A 24,966-nucleotide genomic window follows, 5' to 3' on the forward strand; every position below is an offset into this window, starting at 1 on the left:
ATGAAGATTAGTTGCAAGTCTGCGAGTTGTTCTTGCGCTCTCTCTCTCTCTCTGTGGTCGTTTGTTCGCACATTTGTAAAACTGCTTGCTAACACGCACCAACTCGCCCAACAACGAGTTATTCTAAGCACTCGATGGTTGCCTTCTTTTCCTGGCTATATAACACTGCGGACGCATCACTCACTAATAACGCCATTCGATAAGCCTTATAGGTGGTCACTTAGATGAGCCACAGACCGCAGTACGCTATTGACGATATCTGTAGACGGTTTTCTTCTTGTTTCTTTTTTGTTTTCGCTTTTGGGCTTCTTTTCGTGCAGCGGTGCTTATCTTCCCCGGTCACCACAAATCTTGCCTATACGGCGCGTGACTTGCGAAGCACAGCGCTGCCGGTCACTGCAGTTATAGCATACGCGCATAATAGGCAGCACCCTTCCTCCCCCTCCCCCCCCCCCCTTCTCCCCCGTAGAAGCATGGAATGAAGAAAACAACCCGTTCACAAACAACACGTGTTCAGTGATTGCACTGCCGTCTGCCGGACGGTGTCGGCAAGACGTAAAGGAATCGGGCTGCTTTACGAAAGCCTGCCGGCTATACTTTTTTCAAAGCCGAGGACGCAGCGAACGAGTTAAGGAGTCAGCAGACGTTGGGTACGTACCACGTATACGTTTTAGCACCTTTCAGAAAGTACCAGAGTGTAGCAGGTGGTGCAGGCGACGAGCTTACACGGACCAGATTTTGCAGTCCTTGTGTATGTATAGTACCCGTATTTTGACCCGGGGACTGCGGAAGATGGCGGCGAGAATGGCCGAGGTGGCGCTTAGGCTTAAAATTAAGATATTAAATTCTGGAGGCTTTACGTGCCAGAACAACGACATGATTATGAAGAACGCCGTCTAGTGCGGGTATACCTCTGGTTTAATTTCTTTACCATCTAGGGTTCTGTAAAGCGAGCCCTTTGTACGGTGTCCACGAGCGCTTTTGCCTTCCGCCCCTCCCGTCCTTTCGGAATGCGGCCCCCGCTGCAGGGCTCAAACCACGTGGTTCGAACCCGCGACCACGGGCTCAGCAGCCCAACGCCACAGCCTCTGCACTATACCGTGCATGGCGCGTGTGCTCGGTCTTTTGAACTCGCATGCTTAAAGGCGACAGCGTTCGCTCGTATACAGAAGCTATAACCACCCGCCGCGGTTGCTCAGTGGCTATGGTGTTGGGCTGCTGAGCACGAGGTCGCGGGATCGAATCCCGGCCACGGCGGCCGCATTTCGATGGGGGCGAAATGCGAAAACACCCGTGTGCTTAGATTTAGGTGCACGTTAAAGAACCCCAGGTGGTCGAAATTTCCGGAGTCCTCCACTACGGCGTGCCTCATAATCAGAAAGTGGTTTTGGCACGTTAAACCCCATAATTTTAACAGAAGTTATAACCTGCGACGCATTCGAGCAACAGAATGTGCCTCAAGGAAATGGTAACTATACAACGCAGCTGAGGATTGCTTGGTGGAAGGGGATAAGTTTGCAGGTTTTAAAAACACACTGAGTCAGCTATTGGCCTCGAGCTCCACCACTGGAAAAGCTGGCGCCACTGTCGGCGTGACGTGCTAGGAGGGATCACGTGGACAAAGCGGCCGCGTCGGCTGCTTCGGGCGCGCCGAAGCGAGCTGAAAACGAGTTTAAATTCCCTCGTACGCTGCGGTCCTCATTTAGTGGCGAAATTTTCCCGCTTCGAGTGTCTCCTTTACAACGCTTGAAAGCACTACAATAGGTAGTGGCTGCCTTTGAAGGCGCGCAACATGGTAGGCTACTGCTCGGTGCCGCAGGGCCGGACGCACGTAACGGAGGCCGGTGTCAGCCTTATTCACACGTAGCCGCAGGACAAGAAGCTGCGTGAAGCTTGGCTCGCGAAACATAAACGCAAACAGTCATCGGCTACAACTCGGGTATGCAGCAAGCACAGACGCGTGGAAGATTTCTGCTACGGCGCCCGGTCTGCGATGTTCGGAAAACGCGCACTGAGACGCTCGCCCGAGTCCGCTGCCCGACTAATGTCATGACGGTTTGGTCTATGAACTTGTCGATGCTATAGATACTGGCAAGTTCAGTGGAGTGGAAAGGCAACGGTAAGAAGCACATTTAAAGAAAGCATGGCCTACGGTCATGTTTGTGTTATGAATTAATGCGCTAAATTACAAAAAAGGAGCAGCGGGAAATTGCACGCTGAGAACACCGATAAACATACAGTGCGACGCAACTCGAGAAATACTATTGAAAGGTCAAAGAATTTAGAAGAAAAAAAAAAGATTGAATCGTCGCGACGGCACATCACAGTCCCCGTAGGCGTCGAAGTCTCTACAATGAAATTATTTTTGAACAGCTGTGATAGCGCCCACGCAACAATGGTTGCTTGTATACTGTCAAATGCTCATATTCTGCTGCCTAAATCTCATGGCACGGTGCGAAAACGCGCGCGCGGTGAAAACGAAACAGTGCGCGGACAAGCATGCAGACGCGCAGTCGGTCGCTGCGAATCTGCGCGATCGCTGCATTGAGGCTTCGTTCTATTACACTCCATTTAGATATACAAACACTATAAGAACATATTTCACATAGTTTGCTCTCAGCGTTTACCTACTTTTCACGCAAGAAGCCGGTTCGGGAGACTCCATCGCGGCGACCGCGCGCAGTGGCGTTCACTGTACGTATTCGGTAAAGAGATAGCGTCTGTAAACGATTGTGTGCTTTCAGTTTGTCCAAGATTATTATTTAGACAGTAATAAACTTCTCTCGTTTCGAAAGTACTTACAGAAATGTCCGGAAGAGCTCGCGCATGGTGTTTTCAGTGAGCGCTGACAGCAAAACCTATGAGGAGCGCGCCACGTGATCCCTCATAATACGCCAGCGAGGCGCTTCCGATAGATGGCGACTCCGTAACTCCTCGCCGCCAATAGCGCAAGATGTACGGTTGCTCGGATATAGTAAATCGGTTTATATTTGGGTGTGACGACGGTCATGTCGGTTAATTGTAAACGCGCGAGTCTGCGCCAAGAAAAAGGACGAACAGGCCGAAATAGGACGAGCACGAGCATATATATATATATATATATATATATATATATATATATATATATATATATATATATAACCCTTTGTTATACGTTGGCACTGACAATAAATACACGTAACAACGATTACATTCACACGTGTGTACTATTTCCGTGCGTTCGTTCATTTTGAGCGCTGACTGACCTTCCCGAGACTTATACCAGACAAACTGGCCCTGCAGTTAGTCCAACCCAACGATGGTGTGATAACATATATACATGCGCGCGCACACTCACGCACACGCACTAACACACACATTACTGCGTACAGACGCATGCGCGCGCACATATCGCCCGCATACCTCGTGGGCCGCTAGTTCGCCGGTGGGCTCGGGTGGCTGTAGCGCCGCTAGCGTGGGCACCGAGGCACCGGGCAGCACGACCAAGGCGTGCGAGGCTCCGCCACCTCCTCCTCCTCCTCCTGCGCCACCCTCCGCTGGGGCGCCACTGCAACGGGGAGAGAGAGAGAGAGATACAGTCAGTGGCGATTTAGAGGTAAGCGCTTGGGGAAAATGCGCTAGCATTAAAGCAGGCCTCCTCGAGGTCCCAGGATGCATGATCCACTCTGCGCCAACCGCTGACGGCGGCCCGGAGCAGACCACCGTCAGTTTATATATATATATATATATATATATATATATATATATATATATATATATATACATATATATATGAGAAGTGAGGGGGTTAACAGAGGGGCCCGATATTTATTAGTCACATTATAGGAGGCCAACAAACGCTGACACGAAGGACCACATAGGGAAACTTACTTGTGCTTAATAAATGAAATAAAGAAACCATAAATTAATGGAAATGAAAGTGGATGAAGAAACAACTTGCCGCAGGTGGGTAACGATTTACCTGCGGCACGTTGTTTTTTCATCTGCTTTCATTTCCATTACTGTAACGTTTCTTTATTTCAATATATATATATATATATATATATGTATATATATATATATATATATATATATATATATATATATATATATATATATATATACACACACACACACACACACACTCATTCAGTCTTCCCTGTCAAAAGTCCTCCGAGGCTACAGTCGTTAATACTTATAACAGGCTGCATCTGTGCCCACGCTGCTATAGGTTAACGCTCTCATGCAGTGTATAGAAGACCACTGGGAAACCGCCCCTTGCTTCTTTTGCAGGTTCGTTGTAACAGTGCCCTAAGCTTCCGTGTTTACAACGCTGTGTTCCTTGAGGGCTTGGACGTAATCATCTGTGGGATCGCCGTTGCGCTCTATGCTGGCCTTTGTATGGTTATGGTTGCAAGGAGACGTCTCAAAAAAAATAGTGACAAAAAAAAAGAAAGCGAGGGAAAGATGAGTCCCCGGTCAAGGTTGAAACATGTCTTCCCGGTGATTATGGGCCGCGCGTTAATCTCGCCTCCGGCCTGAGAGATAACGCTAATTAACGCGGTTGGTTGTACCGTGTAACGAGTCGTTCCCTGATTAATGGTCCCGTTAGCCGAGGTCGTCGGTTTCCGACCCGTTCGCGAAAGTGCGCCCGAGTCGGTCCGTTCCTTCTTCCTCTATGCCGAATCACTACAGGTCACGTCGTGCGTGTAAGTTTTGAAGATTAGCCCGGTTCACATCCAGTTCACAGCTTGCTGCCTCGAGGCGTTCGTGCACCTGTAAAGTCCTGTACAGACACAAGTGTGAATACGCATGATTCTTCGATATTTCTCCTTTCGAATAACCGACTTGACGATTTTTTTTTGCGTGCGTTTCCATTCATGTACGCAAGGAAGTTAAAAGACCGGAACGGGTAGCTCCTGCGCATACACTACCAGAATAAAGGGATCGTCAATGGAGGAGCAATATCCTTTTGCTGTTCTAAGAACATTTATATTCAGATTGATTGTGGTCACGCAGAAAGTATAAAGTAAGCGAATTGTCCGCAGTTCCTTCGCCCTGAAAGCGCACTCGAGAAAAAAAGGGAGTGCTGCTGACTCCCTTCGTGCGGCAGTAGCTGCTTCTTTTTCCATTATGACTCCATTTTAGTTATCGCAGTCTCAGCAGAGTGCATTTCACTGTGATTCGACACGAGCTCAATCAGGGCAAGCACACTGTCGGAGGATCAAGAAATAAAAAAACTCCTCAAAAGGGAGTCATTAGGAAGAAGCAGCAGTTACTTTCCCGTAAATGGAGTCACGAGCACTCTTCTTTGCAGTCTAGAGTGTATATGCACAGCCGCGTAGATGAATAAGTCCCTGCCTGTTTGGGCCGGGCTTCGTTGGTCGCGAGGTGGGCGGGCCACGCGCGAACTTTTTTGGCGGACAGTTTCAACCTCCCCCCGCCCCGTATAGAGCGGACTCTCGCGAAGTCCATTTGTTTACTCGCATATTTCAAGACCTCGGGGGCTCGACTCTGCTTTTTATATTTCTTTATTAATTTCTTTTCGCACGACCGTGCGCAAGTTGTTTTCACGCTGCGACTCCTATACGGTTGGAGTTCCCGTCACGCACCCCTTTCCGCCCTCTTCAGTACCCCCTCCCCCCCCCTCCACCTCTCCGCATGGAAACTATACGTGTCCTTTCTTTTTTCTTTATTCCTTCGTCTGGCTGGCTCTTACCCGTTGTCTGTCTTAATGCCACGAAGAAAGATGGCTATCTGTCGTCTCCGTTTTGCACATTTTTTTTTTATAATCCTCCACGCCGAGCGAGCTATCGCTGCGGTCTGTTGGCGGTGCCGGGGCGCTTTTATTCCTCGAACAGCGTACGTTCGTCATCACTGCTTCGCACGTCTTTGCTATCTCTCTCTCCTTTTCTTTCTCTTTTTTTTTTTTCTTTCTTTCTCTGCACTCTCAATCACACCCTCGCCTTGGCCCTGCCGCTCTCCCATCCCCTTCCCCCAAATCTCAGCTCTGGCTATTTCTTTCTTTTTCAATTTTTGCTCTCGAGACTTCACTGCCGGTACATTTTCTCAGCGTCCCGCAGTCGAGCGTGGTCCCCACTGCCTAATCAATCTTTCCGTGAGGCCAGAGAGACGCATTGGCAATCAGATGCATACGCACGGCTTCTCTCTACGCAAGCTGGCTCCCCCATGGCTATACAATATTCCCGCCCGGGCTCTTACCGATCGTGCGTATGCGAGCGATAAGAACGCGTATAAATTTCTTTTCCTACGCAGAAGGAGAAGAGCAGCGACGTTCCTTTTTTTTTTCAATTTATATCTCTCCTTCTTTGAAAACAAAAATCCTCGCCCCTCATATATTGGCTTCGGCCTCGATGCGCCATCGGCGTAGGCCTCCGGGATCGCCGCTGGCATGACATCTCGGAAGTCCGCGTTTCTTTTCTTGCGAGTTGCATCTCGGAACTGTATTAGCGCACAAAGACGAATACGAGGAGGGGATGCAGGACAACGGATTTCCGAAGAGAGACAGGACAAGACTTAAACGCCGTGTCCTGTCTTTTAGCTTGGTACTCGTCTTTGTGTGCTAATACAATCCCGAGATGCAAGTAAACCAACTAGCCCAGTTGTCCATACTGTTGCAGGCACGATGGAAGCAGGCTTGTGAAAAGGAAAACGTTCCCTGTCACGAGTCTCTCTCCAGCTTGCGACGTTTCCGCAGAACTGATTTGCCGAATTTAACGTGGCCGAATTAAGCGGGGTAATGTTTTATGCGACAGGTGTGCTTCGTCATCTGCGCTCGTGCGACGAGTTCAGTGCGGTTGCGATATGCGGAATCGTTTTAACCGCGCGCTAGCAAACCGACTCTTGGCCGGAAGTTTCGGATTGCACGAGGTCTTCTGCCGCACGAAAGGCTTACACACATCGCACGCTCGTAACTCGTTCTGGGAGTCGTCGAACTAAGCGTTTATTATTGGCTCGCATGCTGTGGGCTCCGAAAAGATGAATTGTCAGAACAGTGCGCGGCGGATAAAATATGTGATAAACGACGACACGCGCGAGAGAATAAAAAAAAACACACACACAAAACAAGAGAACGCCCCGAGCTGCGGACGAAGCTTCTCTATCTCTCCCTCTCTATTCAGATGGCGCAGGCATTCGGGTGGCGAGTTTTCTGTTTCTGTTCTTCGACGCGCAAAACTGCGGCATGCAGACGCACGGAGGCAGGTAGGACCTCACGTATGCTGATAAGCGACGGAGTGCAGGGACGTGGATAGATGAACCCTCTCCCCCTCGCCCCCCCCTCCGCCCTGTCGCGCATGCGCCGTGACCTCAGCCAGCCAGTCCGCTCTCGCCACGACCCGGCCTTTCCGCTGCGCCTTCCCGCCGCGCGATGCGCTCTAACACTGCGCTCGGCGTGAAAACTGCAGTGTTTACTAAAGCCTACACTAGGGGAGAAATACGGCGCTGCAGTCGGCCACAACCTATAGTGTGCCTGATGTCCCGCTCGCACGTCGAGGCCGCGTATTACGGCAGCCTATAAGAGTGCACCGTGGTGAATACACCACTGACCAGCTCGGAAAGAGTTTGTGTAAGTGCTCCAGCCAACTGGAGGGGAGAGGGGGGCAGTTGGCTCGTACGACAGAAGTACGACAGAGCCGAACTTCTTCGATATCGACTCCTCTCGGGAATTGTTTCGGAGCGCGAAGCACAGAAGGCACATGAAGTGTGTGTGTGTGTGTGTGTGTGTGTGTGTGTGTGTGTGTGTGTGTGTGTGTGTGTGTGTGTGTGTGTGTGTGTGTGTGTGTGTGTGTGTGTGTGTGTGTGTGTGTGTGTGTGTGTGTGTTATTATTCTTGTCTCCATCATCCTTGATGTTCGTGCCACATACCCACACCGAGAATCGACCACTCGTGTGGAAATCAGAAGTGTGCGCATCGCGTCTTCTTCAGGTGATGCCTGACCAGTAGTGTAGATTCTCTCCGCAACGGAACGGTGGCGCCCTCTGTCGTCATTACCGCAAGGCCCGGAGCGCGCGTCGAGCCTCGCCGTCTGGCATTCTAGCCAATTTTCGATCTATAGTAAGTTTGTATTAAAACGCTGCGTTGGGGCTGCGGCAGTCCACTTCGCTTTGTAGGAGTATGGCCTTCGAGATTGCCTCGCGTGGCGCCGGGTCGGCACGGAGCTCGGAGGCTATTGCAGTCGTCGGTATCCGTCGCAGTCGTCGATATGCGAAGACGAAGCACGTACGACGGCGCAGCACGGCGGTGATCAGTTGCCGGGAGGGTTATCCCGCTTGGCTTTGATCTTGGCTTTGGCTTGGCTTTGAGTCGTGCGTGGGGCGGAGGGAGATATCCCACGCCAAGCCGTCTGACGGCGAACGCCGATACGCACGCCCTGCCGTTTGCGTGTGCGTCCGATTACGATGAGCCTTATCGAAGAAGTCGCTATTCACGTATACCACCACCACTCGGAGACGAGAAAAAAAAATGAGGAAAAACAGCATGTTTCCTCGCAAAAATAAAACAGGCCCTAGCCGGATTGGCTGCTTCGTTCCCAAGCAAAACGCCGCAAAATCTTTTTTTACCTTCGAGAACTGGCCGGCTATCTTCGCGCGTTCGGCTGGGAACGGAAGCGTGGTTCCGCCGTAAAGTGCGTAGGCGTAGCGCAACCATTACAGGGCTAAACAGTGACACTGAGCGATACGCGCACCCCTAGTCCTATGACGAGTATGATGAGTATGACGTACTAACGAGCCCAAAGCGCAACCATACGGGGGGGGGGGGTGTAGGGACTAGGGCGAGGGGGGATGTATTGTTTCGGTTTCATGTCATCGTTGTTATTGTCATAATCATTATCCGCCTATGTAAGTTCACTACGGGAAGGAGTCTCCCCCCGAATCCCTCCCATTATACCTCTGACCTGCGCTTCAGCCTAAGCAATTTTAGGCCTGCAAATTTCCGCACCCTCGAACGAGGCCTAATTGGTTGGAATGCGAGCGTTCGACTCAATGTTTCTTTTTTTTTTTTTGCATTTCATCCTTCCCGAATGCTTCCGTCGCCGAGACCATCCTCCCCCCCTCGAATTTCCCTCCCCTCCCACCTGCGGGCGCGGGAATGTGTGTGCATGCGCGCGCGCGCGTGTGTGGATAGAGAGAGAGAGAAAGAGAGAGAGCGTGTAGGTACCATACGACTTGGTTTCTAAAAAGCTTTTCAGTATGCCGAGCGTTGTTTCATGACCGGGACACATTTTCGCTTCGCGCCGATGCGTTTGCATTCACACGCCGCTATTTCGCTCCGGCTCTTCCTTATTCGCCCGGGACGAGGACTTTTATAGTTACAGAAACGCTTGCTCGTCTGGTTAAGTTTAGCTGTCCGGCCGCGCACAGATTTCATCTCTCTCCCCTTGCGTGCCCGCTGGATGTCAAGGTCGGCTTAACCTAACGGCAGGAAAGCTTTGAGGAATAGCGCATCTGGCTCGCCGACGTTGAGGTTTTTTTACCTCCGCAGCAAATGCGGGGTTCTATTTCCGTGATAACCTTAAAAAGAAGGCTTCTGTTCTTTGCGCCTTTTCTTATTCTTTCTATTTAGAAGGAATAGCTGGGAAAGATAGGGCGTAATGTTGGGTGGCGTACGTATGGCGCCACGTGCCTAAATTAAATAAAAAAAAAGAAACATTTCTTAGCGACGAAATTTCTTCTATCCGAAGCTCGCACGCAACCTCGAACTGTTCCTTGTATGCAAAGGACGCGTAATGTTGCTCATAAAAGGGTGTTGTGGAAAGAGATATGGGTGGTTGGTGGCGTCTCAGTGAGGTGACGTACTTATGATAAAACGCAGCATTTCGTAACAAAGGGAATTCTTCCATCCGGAACTTCGGCGCAACTTCGAATCGTTCTCTATATTCCGAACGACGCGTAATATCGTATTGAAAGAGCGTTGAGGAAGGGGTGAGTCAGATAGCTGACGCCAGAGCACAGTAACGCACACTTAAGATGACGAAAAAGACAGGAACATTTCGTAACAAACAGAATTATCCTCCCGTAACTTTAGCACGCAACTTAGAATTGTTCCCTATGCGCAAACGGGGTGAAATATACTGTAGATGCATGGAGAAGGGTGACACGTACATGTATCTTGTGCTGTGCGTGTTGCAGGACCTAACTATACGTAGCCCAAATCATCACATTCGGAGTACTGCTGTCAAATGCAAGATGCGGAGAGGTCCCTCAGCGGGCGCTGAACTACGGAGTCCACGACCTCGGTTTTCGACGTCAGCGGTACGCGCGGCCTAAGATTTTACGTTCTTGCGAACCTCGTGTTCAATACCTCGGGTGGCCCGGCCTCCCGGCTCGAAGTTTACCGTTGAATCGTTCGTACAGCTGCGTTCAAATTCAGCTCGGCTGGCAGCTCCCCGACGAAAACCACCTCGCGCCAAGCTAATTTACCATGCATCAGGAAACGGCTCCTGTCCCCCCCCCCCCCCCCTCCATATTTTAGATGTCGCCTCGTTTAAGTTTCTGACCTCATAATTTCGCAGCATTCGCCGCTTGAATACTGATCTCGCGTTCTTCAGCTCGCTCCCTTGGGACCGCGCTGCGTAGGTATATGTATATATATATGTCTAACGCAATTGCCTAAGCCCCCCCTCCCGTTCGGGTCGCCTAAATACGGGCGACAGCCAGCCGGGGCGTGATGGCCATCGGAAGCAGCGGCGCGTCGATCGTGAGCACTCCAGTAGGATTGCCAGCTTGCGACGCGGAATAGAAAACAACAACAACAACAAATAAGACAAAACAAGGCAGCAAATAGACAAAAAGACAGTCGAAAAGTCTTTGAAAGAGAGAAAGGGGGAATCAGGAGAGAGGGGGAGGGGAGGGGTTGGCGACGGGACGGCCACGAAGCACTCGGGCCTGCGGAATTAATGCCGTGCCTTCTCACCCCCCCCCCCCTCTTCCATGCATCTCCTCCACCTTAGTTCGTATACTCCGTACTCCCCCTCTCGTAGTCGTAGTCGTCGAACGTGCGCCGAGGGATCGGCCGAAGGAAGAAGAAGAAAAAGAAGAAGATAGAGCGAGATGCTGGGCGAACGACGTCTCGGCCGTGTCCGGTCAACCTGCAGCAACGTCGAGTCAGTGCGCCCCCGAGATGGTGGCGGCGGCGGGAGAGGAGGGGGGGGGGGGGGAGCACCTTTTATCGGGCGCTCGTAAAAACGCCCAGCGGGCAGGCAGGCAGGCTCTTGGCGACCGCGCACCATCGCTCGTCTTCTTCTTGCGCTTTGTCTCATTTTTCTTTTCTTTCTCGCTCTCTGTCTATAGCACGATGGCCAGCTCTGATGGGGCTCGAGTTGAGAAGCATTGGATAAAAGAAAGAAAAAAGAGGGAGGTGAGCGGAGGGGGGCATAGATGCGTTAAGAGGCTCTCTTCCTTCCCTTCACGGCTTTAGTCGTAGACGTCGCTTCCTCCCCCCCTCCCAATATCCTATCCCCCCCTATGCACACCATTGCTGTCTTTTAGGTTCTCCTCTCCGAGGGCCAGTGACCGCAAGCGCGAGCAAGGTGCTCGTACACGTACGCAAACGCACGCACGCACGCACGGTCGCGTGAGGCCCCCCGGCCGTGCCGTGTTGTAGCAAGTAAGAAGGCAAGCCAAGCCGAAGCAGCGGGAGTCTTCTTCTCGGCGGCCATCACGTCGTACGCCCGTCTCTCGCCTTAGCTCCTTCCTCGCTGCCGTGTTCTCGAAGCCTCCTCCTCATTTTCTGTCTCGTCGTGTCCGTTGGCGGGGGGCTCCGAAGTGTAGTCAGGTGATAGAGGTGCCACTAGGCGCGCCCCTCCCTCACCGAATCTCCTTCCTTGACTCAAACTCTTGCGTTTTTCTTTGTGTGTGTTTTCGTTTTCTTTTCTTCTCCTTCATAAGCGTATATCTTGTCTTTTCTGCTTCCAGAAGAAATGCCGCGCTCAGCCACTCCTCTTTGCTGCTGCCTCTCCTGCACGTTAGGTGGCGTTGGTAGTCCGCCTCGCTTCCGAAGCGCCCGCTCCTCCCCTTCCCTCTCTCCTTCCACTTTAGGCGTGGATTCTCCTTGTTTGTCTCTGCCTCCATCGACTCCTCCTGCCCGTATCCTTGGTCTCCTGTACTACTCGGCTTTGCAGGGTAGCCCCCTGCCGGCAGACGAGGCATCTTCGAGCCGTGCCGGTGGCGAAGTGCTCGCGTAGGTGTCGCCTGCGTTCCGCTTGGCTTTACGTATTTCCTTCTTCGCCCTACAGACAGTTTTTCTTTTTTCAATTTCATCTCTGTTTTGTTGCCTTTTTTTACTTCTCTGTCCAGCCTCTTTTCGGTGACCGCCGCCGGTCTGTTTGCGTGTCTTGGCGAGAAGACAGGAAAAAAAAAAAAAAAGAATGCAAGAACAGCCGATTTAGGCATCGCGAGAGGCTGCGCGTGTTTTTGGTTGCGCATAGGACGCGTACAGCCGGAAGTTCTTTTGTTTCTTTTCTTCTTTCTTTTCCGAGAGAGAGAAGCTACTGCGCGCCATCAACGGCACTCGCGTAGATTTTGCGGGTGGTTACCTCGTTGGTTTATTAGCTAATTGAGTTGCGGTTTCTTTAACCGCGACAATCGGCTGCGCACTTGGGACTTCCTGCTTTTAATTATAATTGTTGTCCCTGGACTATCTTGGTATGTTTGGCGGCAAACGCGTGAGGTCTTTGTTGCTTTCTTTTTCTTGATGTTCAAAGCATTGTTTATACCACTCTCTTCTTTTCTTTTTGCCAATGCACAAAAGAACGTTAACGCCAGCAGTTGCCGCAGCCTTAGAGTGCCTTTATTACTTTGGGATCATCTATCCATGTTACGCACTTGCGTTCTATACGACGACATTGTTCTATAGAAGTATTTGCAGCGGGTCATCTTTTATCCGTCATTTATACATGACGCAATCATCCTTGCAGTACCGACAATGCGACGAGGAATGAGACCAGCGTAATTATTTTCGATGCGTCAGAATATCCTTGGACTTATACTAGTTAAACAGAAGGTATCTGTTAAAGATACAATTGGAAGAGAGAATAGAGAATTTTTTATTAGAGGACGCAAGCGGCTTGCATACGCAACAGCTAGGGGCCACGATACTCCGCATGCGTAGACCCCTACGTCACGGTCTGCGCATGTGCAGTACCGTCAGCCCTAGTTGCGTACGCAAGACCGCTTGCGTCCCTTAATCTAAAACTCTCTAATGTTATGTGCGTCACAAAACCGGATGGGATAAGAAGAGTCGTCTGCCGACTATCGAACGTAGTATTATGCCAGATAATTCGTCATCAAAAGGAGCTACATCACCTAATACTTGTTCTTTAGCTTAGCAGTCGGAAAAAAACTTGTTGTGATGCGCCTATTTCGATTAGCAAACAAAAAAAAAAAAGAATGCTTGCGAAACCAACGCATAGCCAAACGCAACGTGAGGAAGTGAACGCGGAGGGTAACAGGAAATCGTTACGGTATGTGAAGTCCCGAGAAATGGGCAGGTCGGAAGGAGACCATTAGTTATTTCGCTGTTTTACTTGCCCCGCATAATTACGTCGTTAATTATTTCGCGCTCACTCCGTGCAACGAAGCGCGCGCGCGCAGTCAGAGCGTTCGGAGGGCGCAGAATTGGGCACACACGGACAGACACACACAAATGTGCGCATACGAACACACGCAGCGTACACACACACACATACGTGGATGCACATGAACACGCACTCATTAAACAAAAGAAATGCAGAGAACAGCGTATAACGACTGTTAGCATTGCTGTCTTGTGGCCATTCGTTTCCGTCAAGGACAATTGACCGGCCGGACACTTTCGGTCCGAGCCCTGGATATCAGTCGCAGTCTTGACCGATATCAACAGCAACGGGTGTGCGAACTGCCCGTTCTTTCGACGCAACGAACCACGCATCGTTGGGCCCGTTGGCAACATTCCGTTCGCTGTTTTCGCTCCGACTCCGGATATGCCTTCTGGAGCACCTGCTGTGCACTTCCGGTGCCACGCATGTCCTCCCGAGCACACGGAAACGCAAAAACGACAGGACCAAGAAAAAGCGCGGCGATATTACACACAGATCGCAACTCGACCCACTGGTGCGCTAACTGCAGCGACGGTTAAAGTTTAGCTCCGGTCCTGCAGGAACGCGGCAGTAAGTACGTGCCACTCACTGTTCGAACGCCCCCCCCCACCACCACTACCATCCTCGAGAACAAATAAGAAAAAAAAAAAACACGTTCGGGATCCGACCGCCCGACTGACCGACCAACTGAGCCCCGCACCGCACATTCCGGAGACATTGGGCACGCCACGCCGTTCTTCGGACACAATGAACCGCATACGACGCCCATCGACTGCGGTGACGTCAGGTGTCACCGAATACACCGCCACTTACTCGGTGGTCCCTCCTCCCCAATGCACACTTGTCACCGAAACGCCAGCCAAGGTCCAGATTCGGCCCCCACTTCGCGTTCACTCATTCGAAACTTGGTCAAGAGCTACGCGGGGCGGCTTCGAGAAGGGGTCGTTGGGGGGAAGTGGTATAGGTGTAAGGGGATGGTGGGCGGCTGGCCTGGGTGGGGGGGGGGGCGCTTGGGGGGGGCTGGGGGTGGGCGAGGCGGGGGGGGGGGGGGGGTAAGGGGTGGCCAAATTGTCGCCCCGTACACACAGGTCGCGCCACTCGCGGTCTCGGCTCGTTGCACCCCGAGAATGTGCATGCGGCCTGATCCAAGTCCGCGCGGACGAAAGCGCACGGCCGTATCGTTGTAAAGAACGCGAGTGTGTGTGTGTGTATGCGTGTTCGTGGGTCTGGCGTTTCGCTATTACACACCGCTGCGCCCTCCCAACCCCGCTCACAGTCTCGCTCACCTTTCTTTGCCCGGGCCGTTTATTTTTATATTTTGTTTCTTGTTTCTTCAACCACCGCCCTGCTTTTTGGCCTTCCCGGAAGAACGAAAAAGAAAACAGTCCTGCGCCCTAAAGGGCCGCCTGTTTTGTTGCCGTCGACGGTGGTGTCGGAAGCCCACAATTGATCTTCGAGGGCGCGCTGGTGTATGCTCGGCTTGTGTCCGACTGGCCCGCCTTTCGGGGCGGCTCAGACCTCGAAAAGCGCAGGGTCGAACCCCCTTGCGTCCGACTTCAGGAAAAGGGGGGGGGGGGGTGCTTCGTCGGAGGCAAAGGAATGGGAAGGGTTGAATTAAAGAAAAAAAAAGGGGGGGGGGGGGAAGTAGAAGGCGATGGAAGGTAGGGGCGGTGTTTCTTGCGGTCCCGCAACATTTCGATGAAGGAGGCAATGAGGCAAATAATGGTTCCGACTATACACCGGGCTTTGGCAGAGTCGGGTGTTGCGTATTTGCGAGGCGGTCTGCGAGCTCTGGTATGCAAGAGTGGGAAATTCGAGCCATCCCCCCCCCCCCCCCCCCTACCCACCCCGCGTAGGAAGGCGACCCGCTACCGAAGACGGTGTTTATCGCTTGTCCGAGAATGCGGCCCGAAAGAAATTTGGTCGCAGGAGGTGTTATTGTTGATCAGCTTGGAATCGGGGGTGTCCGAATAGTGAAAATCGAATCTCTATGTCCATCGCGCGAACTTCTTTGTGTGTTGCTTGACGTCTGGTACTTTATTCACCTCGAGCATGTCTGAATATATGCAGAATTGTCTTGTTTCATATGCCTTCATATCATATGCGTTCTGAATTAAAACGAACTGCAGCTGCTGGCTATTAAGGAGGCACTATTAAAATGTAGGTGGCATCTTTTGGCCTTTGCGTTTGAAATAATGCCTGACTCGACTTGACCACGAGTATATTGAAAATACTGGCTGCAACATGGGATGAAATGCTAAATAGTTTTCTGCTTCTGAAATTTAGGAGGGACAAACATAAAAAAAGGGAAAGCTGAAGCACGCACGCACGACAAACAAACACGCAGACAGAGAGAAGTGATAGAGAGAAGGCATCTCCTTTAATAGCAGAAATTCTATTTCGGAAACCGTTTGACTGAAGACTTCAACGGTGTTAGGCTGCTGAGCACGACGTCGCGGGATCGAATCCCGGCCACGGCGGCCGCATTTCGATGGGGGCGAAATGCGAAAACACCCGTGTACTTAGATTTAGGCGCACGCCAAAGAACCCCAGGTGGTCGAAATTACCGGAGTCCTCCACTACGGCGTGCCGCATAATCAGAAAGTGGTTTTGGCACGTAAAACCCCATAATTTAATTTAATTTTTTTAAGACTTCAACGCCAAGAATGTGAAATGAGTCTGTGACCGATAAGGCGAAGTGAAAATAACTCGTAAATAAAGAAAAGACAGCGACTCGTATCAGAATAACAAACTGTCCGCTGAGAGAACGAGAATGCAGTCGACCATGGGAGGGAATATATATATATATATATATATATATATATATATATATATATATATATATATATATATATATATATATATATATATATATATATATTGAGTTTGGGAAATTTGGGGGCCTAGAATGATGCTAGCGTGAAGAAAGACAGCGGTAATCGGAAATCTCAGGAAGGAACGCTTCTTACCGTGTGCGGCGAACTTAAAAGTTGATGCAGACGATGATGGCGGTAATGACGCTGTCCGTGTCGCCATAGAAAGAAGACGCAGCTGACGCGAGAGGAAGGTGTACGAGGAACAAGGCGACTATCACGTATGTTGCTGGCAGAGGTCGGTGACCTCGTGAGTCATCAGTCTATTCACTCGTTCCTTCCTGCGAGTCCCGATTAATATCGCGCCCGAGCCTAACTAATTATGACGCATCAGAGTCCGAGTGAGTAGAGAGAGGTCTGAGTGAGTTTTTCGATATACGTGTGATATTTCTATGTTTTCGGGAGAATCCGAGTGAATTTCGTTTGTTTTGCCCAGTGAGTCACGCAGCCACCCTCGAATAATCTTCCAACGTACGCGACGTCGAGTACGAATCACCCCGCTCCTCAGAAAGAAGCCGCAGCGGCTTAAGTTATAGGTCAACTGCTACGTTCGCGCATGCGCAGTGGCACGAGGACGTCGGCAGCGCGTATCACTCTGCTGCTAACCGCGCACACACTTACTCGCACTACCGGTGTGTCAGGCACTGCGTCATGCCAGAAGGCTCCGGCGTTGCGGGCGCTAAGCCTTCTCGAGGAAAACAACACAGAATAAAGCAAATGGGACAAAGGCCACAACGCCGCACAAGACTCAGACGGGCTGCAGGATGGGTGTGTGTGTGTGTGGATACGCAGCGCGCAGTATTCAGGGCTGCAGTTTCGCGCTGAACAAACGTGTCGTCTGAGCGTGCGCGGAGGCACATAGAGACGCCGGCACACACGTACAGACACACGCACACGCGAGCGAAACAGTACCGCCGACCTGACTGTCCCTGCGCCGTCTGTCTGTCGTCTGCGATTGCCGGCTACGGGCGCCTCGGTATATTCTCGCGTGTGTGTGTGTGTGTTTGTGCGAGCGCCCTCGGCGCTGACGTGTCTTCTCAGCTCGTGACGTAGGCGTATAACCTACTATGCGGCGTTGCGCGAAAGCATTCGGCTTGTCTCGGCGCGATATAGAGGGCGTTGCGCAAGCTGGGACAGCTCCTGGCGCGCCCCCGGACAACCCAGCGTGTGGCCTTTGGAAATATAGTGCATAACGGCGGTGTTCAGCTGTACGATATTTTTTTTCCCTCCATTGTGCCTTTTGATTCTTCTCTTCCGCAACACTCGCACTATTCACGATGCCTTCAACCTTTTCCTTCCACGAAACCGGCCTTTTGAACTGTGCTACCGGTGCGAAATGACGAAAATGATTCTACCGCATTCGCGGCGCTATTAGGCCGATTGTGAGCGCTTGTCACAGTAGGGTCCGGGCGACAGTGTAGGGGTCGCTCGCGGCAGCGCTGCCTAAGCTCTCTCTCTCTCTAGAGAGAGAGAGAGAGAAAACGCAACGCAACCTTTTCTTTTACTATCGCGACCATCGCGTTTTATACAGCTTTTCATTAGGAGAGGTTGAGTGGCGCTTACAACTCTATCGCTACCCGAAGACAAGCCAGAAAGCGTGACGTCAGGGTGATGCGGTGGTGCTGCCGTCGCATTCCCTTCCGGGAAAATAAATAAATCGAGACTCTGGTGGCATTAATTTTTCCCGAAGACAATATTAGTAGACGCAGCAGACGTAGCCTAGGTGCAAAAAAAGAAAGAGAGAGAGAGACTTTGCCAAAGATTGATCTTCAAAGCTTCGAACAGCGAAGGAATAGAGATAAGTGTCAGTTTACTCGCCTACTCTCTCTGCCTGTGTGAGTCCCGGTTGTTTGCAAGCATGCGGGTTGACCACATACGGGGACGCGCCCGTTCTCGCGCGCAGAGCTGCTTCGTAAACGGTTTTCACAAAGATTGTGCACGCGTTTAACACTGACCAACCGTCAAGATTGATGCTGTTCGTCTCGGCCCGCATCATCCCGCTTAACGTCTCGTCTGCACACTTTTCATGCATTCGCGGGCGTCTTGCGCCGTCTCAGCGCGACGACGAAGACAGCAGAGAGCAATGGCGAGAAGAACGGGAAAGGAAAGAGGGGGAGGAGGGTAGTGAAGTGGAGGAGAGCAATAAAACTTGAGGCGAAGGGAAAGGAGGAAACAGGGAGGGAGGGAGCCTTCAAGTGCGCGGGCTTCGGCAACACCTCCTAGGCTTCGGTCCGCAGCGGCCCTTTTTGATTGGAAAAGTGGCCCGGGTCTGTCTGTCTGTCTGTGTGTGCCGTTTCACCACCACCGCCGCCGCCGCCTACTCCCCGTGTATAACAATGGAGGCGTGGAGGCTCTGGCGATCGGCTTCGACCTCGAGCGGCCGTCGTTGGCGACGCCGCTACGTCGTCCGCTCGCTTTTACTCAGACCGCGGCCAATGACGTGAGCGCAGCGTCGATCCCGCGTGTCACATTTAGTTCCGTGCAGCAGCGGTGCGAAAGCGCAGGCTCTGGCGCCTATAAATAGATCGCGCGGTCCTACATATGCGGCGAGGAACTAGCGTCGTTGATTCGACCTCGACGGGGTAAACGTGCTAACGGTTCGAATTATATTAAACGCACAATTAACGGAAGTGCAGCTCTCCTTCTGAGCTGACTGGAAAACTGAGCGCGCAAGAACTTGGACACGGACACAGGGAAGAGACGAAGACGCTCGGTTTCACCGGCCGAACGTCTGTTCCCTGCAGGTCCACGTTATTGCGCTAACTTTTGCACTCAAAATGGTGGACCAACTAGCCAAAAGGTCAATCCTTCGCTTTTAGTGCAGTTGTCCGAAGTCGCGCTGTAATGTCTTACTCATACCAGAGACTGACAGCATTTCTTTGAGCTTGTCGGGGCTTTTGAAAGGCCTGGGCACTTTTCCGTGTTTTTCAACACTGTCGAATTGCCGTATCAAAACGCGGGTATGGAATCCGACTCTACTATTTCTGGCGCTATAATCGGCACTTTATCCGGCCATGTGCTTTATTTGTTCAATGAAAACCCGAAGCGTCAATGATCACGAGGCAGAGGAAGTCACGTCACCTCTTTGAATCCTTCTTCCTTCCTGGTCAAACGGCCAGCTGATTTCTGCAGATTCGGTGGGAGGAAACTCGGAATTCTTTCGAGTTATCGGAAAGTTCGAATTAAGCGAAACCATCCTTCTTTCTGGGCCCGAGAGCCTGCAGCGGGTACTGTACTATCGGGGCATTGCAAAGCAGCCCATTCTTTCCGCAGTCTTCTTTGCAGCGCTCTCCCCATCGTCGTCTGACTCACTGGAGGAGGAGGAGGAGGCGGCGCACGGCCACGTTGTTTCGTCATGCTCAGGCACTGCACGCAATTACGAGGGAGGCGACGGGGCGCAACGTAGGCGGCGCAGCACGGAGCCGAGTGCGCCAGGGCAATCTGCGCCCTGACCAGGCCATTGTTCGCGCGGCGGCGCTTTTTCGTCCGGCCTGCCGTTGCGCGCCGGGCTGCCTGGCGTGCTTAAGTGGTGATGGCGGAACGCCGCCCCCCCCTCTGCACCCCCACTGCACCCCATCCTCCATCGTCTACACACTGTTGCTTGGATGATTGGCCCAGTATAGTTAAGAAGACGAAGCCCGCCCCGCTTTCGAGATTGCCTCGTATTGCTCCCGATACTCTTGCTAATACAGAGCAGCGGTGTGGCCATGGAGGCTAGAGCCACGTAGCGGTTCTAAAACAGAAGAATCTAGAGCCGTGTCTACGCGTCTACGCATTAACACGTATGGAAGTGGAGGCAGTGAGAAAGCGTCTCCATCTTTGCTTGTGGATTTCCGATTAACTCAGTGCCCCGTTTCACCGGTCTGCTGGGTCTGGTGCGAACCACCGGAGAAGCCATATTACCCACCACGATCGACTATAACATCTCCGACCATATCTAACAGGCCGGCCGTTGCAATTCCTACCAGAAGCAACAGACTTGAGTGCATTGACTGTTATGGTGCGGACGAATCATAGAGTTCCCGTTTCGTTTGCGTGTTCTTGGGTTCCTTTTCTTTTTTCTGTGTGGCACCTAACGCGAGAAAATAAGAAAAAGTGAGGAGATTTATAATCAAAAGAAAATAAGAAAAACAGAAGATTGGGGGTAACGAATCGAAAGGACAGACACCTATTCCGTGCGGACTCACCAAGAAAAGGCCGCTGTTTAAAACGAAACAGTGCGGGCGCAGGGAATAATACGAGGCGTACAGAACTCGACGGGCGTAGAAGACTCAGCGGGACTCACACGACTCTTACGACGCGCTTGCTCCATCGACTGATAAACTCTCTTCTCCCCCCCCCCCCCCCCCCCCCCCTTGCCTCCAGTGCTTTCCTCCAGGGCATGACAGGACCAAACTAGAGGCAAGCGATGGGAACGAGGATTCATTGGGAGGAACCGAGGGAGGGGGGGGGGGGGGATGCTCGGGGCGAATCCATATAATTCGATGCTTCCCCGACCCCGTAGTTGTCGGCGGGCACAATGAGTCTGCCCGGCCAGCTCGCAGTGTGACCCGATGAAGCTGCAGCAGCCCTGTAGACGAGACGGTGTCTTTTTTTTTTTACTTTTTCTCCCGCGCAAGGCGTTGTTCTGTCTGGCTGTCGTCCGAGTAGGTCTCGAGCGAGCCTACCATTGTCTCTATAACAGCCGGCTCTCCGAGGAATCTCGCGAGAAAAAATAAAAGTAGTAGTGAAACATTCCCTTCGACGGGACCGCGCGGCGCTTGCACTAGTTTCTGTCCCGTCTACGAGTGGGTCGGAGCGTATTGCGATCATGCTTTGCTGTAAGCAGACCCACTGCACTATATAGTCGCTCAGCGGAGTCCCCATTGATGAGTGGATGTATTGCTACCGTCGCTATGGCAAGTGCTCCCACGCTCGTTATATAGAGTTAATACTGTGGAAAACAAACGGGTCGATCGGTTGTGAGCGCGAGCGAAGGAAACAAAAGGAAATAAATTGACTTAACGAAGGGCACACAAAGGGTTACGAGCTGTAGGATGTGCCCGAGGTTTCTCGTTGTCTATCGTACCACCAGTGTAATTGCCTAGTACCGCCAATTTCTCGTGACCTAGGCCGCCATCTATGTGTCCACAAAGGGCGCCAACCCCACAGAGGTAATTCACACTGAGTATGTGCCGATTTAATTGGGTACATCCAGGCATAGTAAATGTTAGAATGTATTCAGACTGGAACAGGAGAGCTAGAAAAGAAAGTAAGGTAAAAACTTCGCTTTCAGGCTCCATTACCGTGAAGGAAATGGTGGAATATTGCGTTCTAAAATGTTGGCCAGTAACGTGGCGCCGAAGTCCGTGACTTTTTACCGCGTGAATCGTTGTCACGCTTCGAATTGCCTTCGGTGCCCCGAGTCACAGAGCACTAAGAGAACCTGACGATGCCGTTGCAATGAGGAAGACGGCAGAGGTAAAGCCGCAAGACTCAATGTTCAACACAAGTAACAAAACTCCTTTCTTCTCGAAGAACCGCAGTGGCAGACAATGACCTCTCTCAGCTTCGATGCATTCATTCCAGTCGACGCGCCAATGTCGTCATCCTCGTGAAATCGGGAGCGACCTGGCGTAGGTTGGGTCGAATCAAGAACGGTCCGATTCCTTCTGCCAGCGGACAGCCGGCGAATAGCACAAAGCGGTAGAAGAACAAGAATATGAAGACTAGACAGATGAAGAATAGGAAGAAAATGAACAGCAGAAGCAGAGTGGAGCATCAGAACTTTGTCAGATGTAGTGCAGCACAAGAACAGCAGACGTACAGCAGACGTACAGCAGTAGGCATAGCAGAAAACCGGCAGAGGTGCAGCAGAAGTATTGCAGAAGTGCAGCCCAAGAACAGTCCAGGTATAGCAGAATCATATGAGAAGTACAACAGAAGCAGCGGGAATGGTTAAGAAATTTTTTCGCATTCAGCAGGCCGGCTCAGAGCCGAACCATCGCAAAGGGTCGCAGACTTCCTCCGGCGTCCTTCCCGGAGGCAGTCTTTCCCACAGACGTCACGAGCATTGCGGCAGAGCGTCGCAGATGCCACAGTTGGCGAGCCGAGCCGTCACGTCGTCTCGTCTCGAGCGGCCGAGCTAGCGATCTCGAGTTCACGCGCGCGTGTGAACGACGTTCCGACAACGACGTCGGCAGACATTGCGGACGCCGGGGATAATTGTCGCAGCCGCCGCTGTCGTTCCGCGACCGGAGAGCGCGACGTCGTCATTGGAGTGTAGTATTACCGCGAGGCGCTTCGCGAAACAATGCAAGGTCCTTGCTTCTCGGCAGCCCTCTCTCTCTCTCTCTCGCCCGCGTTATACGGCACCGAACGGGCTGCCGACGCGCGTCTTTTGTGACTCTTCGTCGGCGTCACGGATCGCCATCATCGGGACGGCGACGTTGTAAAGCAACCTCCCCGCCACCAGCTTGCTTTCTGATAGCCCGGAGGGGCGTCTTGAGCAGCGTTAACGTCTGCGTCTTTTCGCTTTCGTTTCGCGTTCTACATGTCTACTGAAGAGGGGGGGTACGCGAAACGCGCGTGTGTGTGTCTGCTCCTGCGTATATACCAGACGTTGCGCCAAGTTTGAGCGTGAAATATTTCGCGCTTGATTAATGAACCGCGAACAACGCCGCGAGCGGCAGCTGGCGCCGTGTGCATAAGACCCGCAAGGAACACCGTTAATGACGCGTTCGTCTGTATATACCAGACCGTGCGCCTATAGCCGCCAGCGCGGTATGTATACACTGTTGCTCGTTTTATTGTCTCCTCGCGTTCCCATTGTGAGTAATGATGAAGACATTAATCAAAGGCGTACACGGCGAGAACCTCTCCCGCACTTAATTCAACATTCATCTCTTTCCCTCTGCCCACAAGACACGCGAAGGAGCATTTCCTCCCCTTTTTTTTTTTGTTTGTTTGTCTGTTCTGTTTGCCGTGCTTTACCGTTTTAGGCGGCATAATCAGTGGGACTTACGCATCCAAAAGCAAGGACGTTCGTTGGTAATCAATGCGTATATTTCATGCAGAAGCACCTCTTTCTGGCCGGTGTAGGTTCGCCCCGCGGTGAAGCGGTGTCAAGGTTAACGGGCAAGAGCCTAGACCGAACCGTCGCGCGATAAGTAACGTAACTAACGTAACGTAACATAACGAAACGTCCCACAGACGCCGGGCAGAGGAACGCCGGGCAAGCACGCCACACTCTAGGCGGCTTATCCGGGGCACATGGTAATCGCAGTTTACTCCTTGACGATGCGCGTGCGCATTACCCATCTGCTCTCCAGGGAACGAGGCCTTAACGTCATGAGGAGGTCACGAAGATGTCACACTAGGAAGAGTGTATAGGAGGCGTAACGTTTCTCTATAGCCATATATACTGTACGTGACGGTCGCGCTTCTGATCGCGATCAAGCCCGATCGGGATCGAATCTCTCGGTCGCGATTGGTTCCTTTGCTCAGGCTGCACGAGGGTGCCGATCGCGGTCGAGAATTTCGATCCGGATCGCGCACAATCGCGATCGAAAGTGGCCGCGTGACACCGGTATTAAGCCAGAAAGAATACACTTTTTGCATCGTAATCATATATCAAGTCTGCTGCTGAGCAAATCCCTCTCGTAGCCTCCGGTCAGCCAAACCAACCACGTCCTGCAAATTCGTATCTAATCGGGCCATCTAATCTGCAGACCTCGGCTGCGTTCCTGCCTCTGAACACCCATTCTTTATCGGTTCTATACGCCTTACCTGACCAGCGCGCAACTCCATTCTTTATCGCATATGGAATATCATCCCCCCCCCCCCCCCCAAATGAGAGCTCAGAGCTCCCTATAAATAGGCTTCCCCGTCTGACACAGGACTTTCGCATACGCGCACGTCGCTCCTGCGGCGCGAATCGCAAAGATAACGCGATTCGCAATCGCGTTGTTACACGATTCCCACGTACATACACGCGAGCTCTCCTTCGCCGAGACACACGCAGTCTACACAGGCATACACGGTCGAAGCCACGTTGCCGCCCTTCATGCGCTTTATGCGTGCCACACCGCGAACGCGGGGGGGAAATGTACGGCGACCGCGCATGCGCTGATTCGTATATGAAAGTGCGTGTTTACCCCCCCCCCCCCCCCCGCCTCCTTGCGCTTTTTTCCCACTGTACGTGAAGTCTCGCGCCTTCTCGAAGCAGGCGCGCATTCGCGACACGTCCCATGACGCATCCGCAATGAGCTCCTCACGCCCGGTTGCAAGAGTCGGTTGGGCGATTACATGACATGCGCGGAAGTGCTTATATGGAGGAGGAGAGGTGGGGGAGGGGTTAACTACAAGCACTTTTGCCTCGTTGCCGGGAATGTGCTAAGCGCCAACCGTTTTCGCTCGCCCGCCCAAGGTACCTGCTGGGAATGTCTGCTATACTGTATATACGTCCGCAGAAGGCGTTCGCAGAAAGAGCCTGACTGCTAATCGTCTAGCGTTGGCGACTGCTTGAAGAGCTTGTCG

At 52.0% G+C, this 24,966-nt stretch overlaps 1 protein-coding gene across 3 annotated transcripts in view; it reads right to left on the reverse strand.

The window, feature by feature from the left end:
* Window positions 1–24,966, reverse strand: part of grh (grainy head) — a 143,026-nt gene that overhangs the window by 34,333 nt on the left and 83,727 nt on the right. For all 3 annotated transcript variants that reach the window (XM_050175536.2, XM_050175537.2, XM_050175535.2), the window contains exon 2: window positions 3,403–3,547. In XM_050175536.2, the coding sequence (XP_050031493.1) occupies window positions 3,403–3,547 (145 nt within the window). The remainder of the gene's footprint in view (window positions 1–3,402; window positions 3,548–24,966) is intronic.

Source organism: Dermacentor andersoni, chromosome 9, assembly GCF_023375885.2.
Source record: "Dermacentor andersoni chromosome 9, qqDerAnde1_hic_scaffold, whole genome shotgun sequence".
Classification (NCBI taxonomy): domain Eukaryota; kingdom Metazoa; phylum Arthropoda; class Arachnida; order Ixodida; family Ixodidae; genus Dermacentor; species Dermacentor andersoni.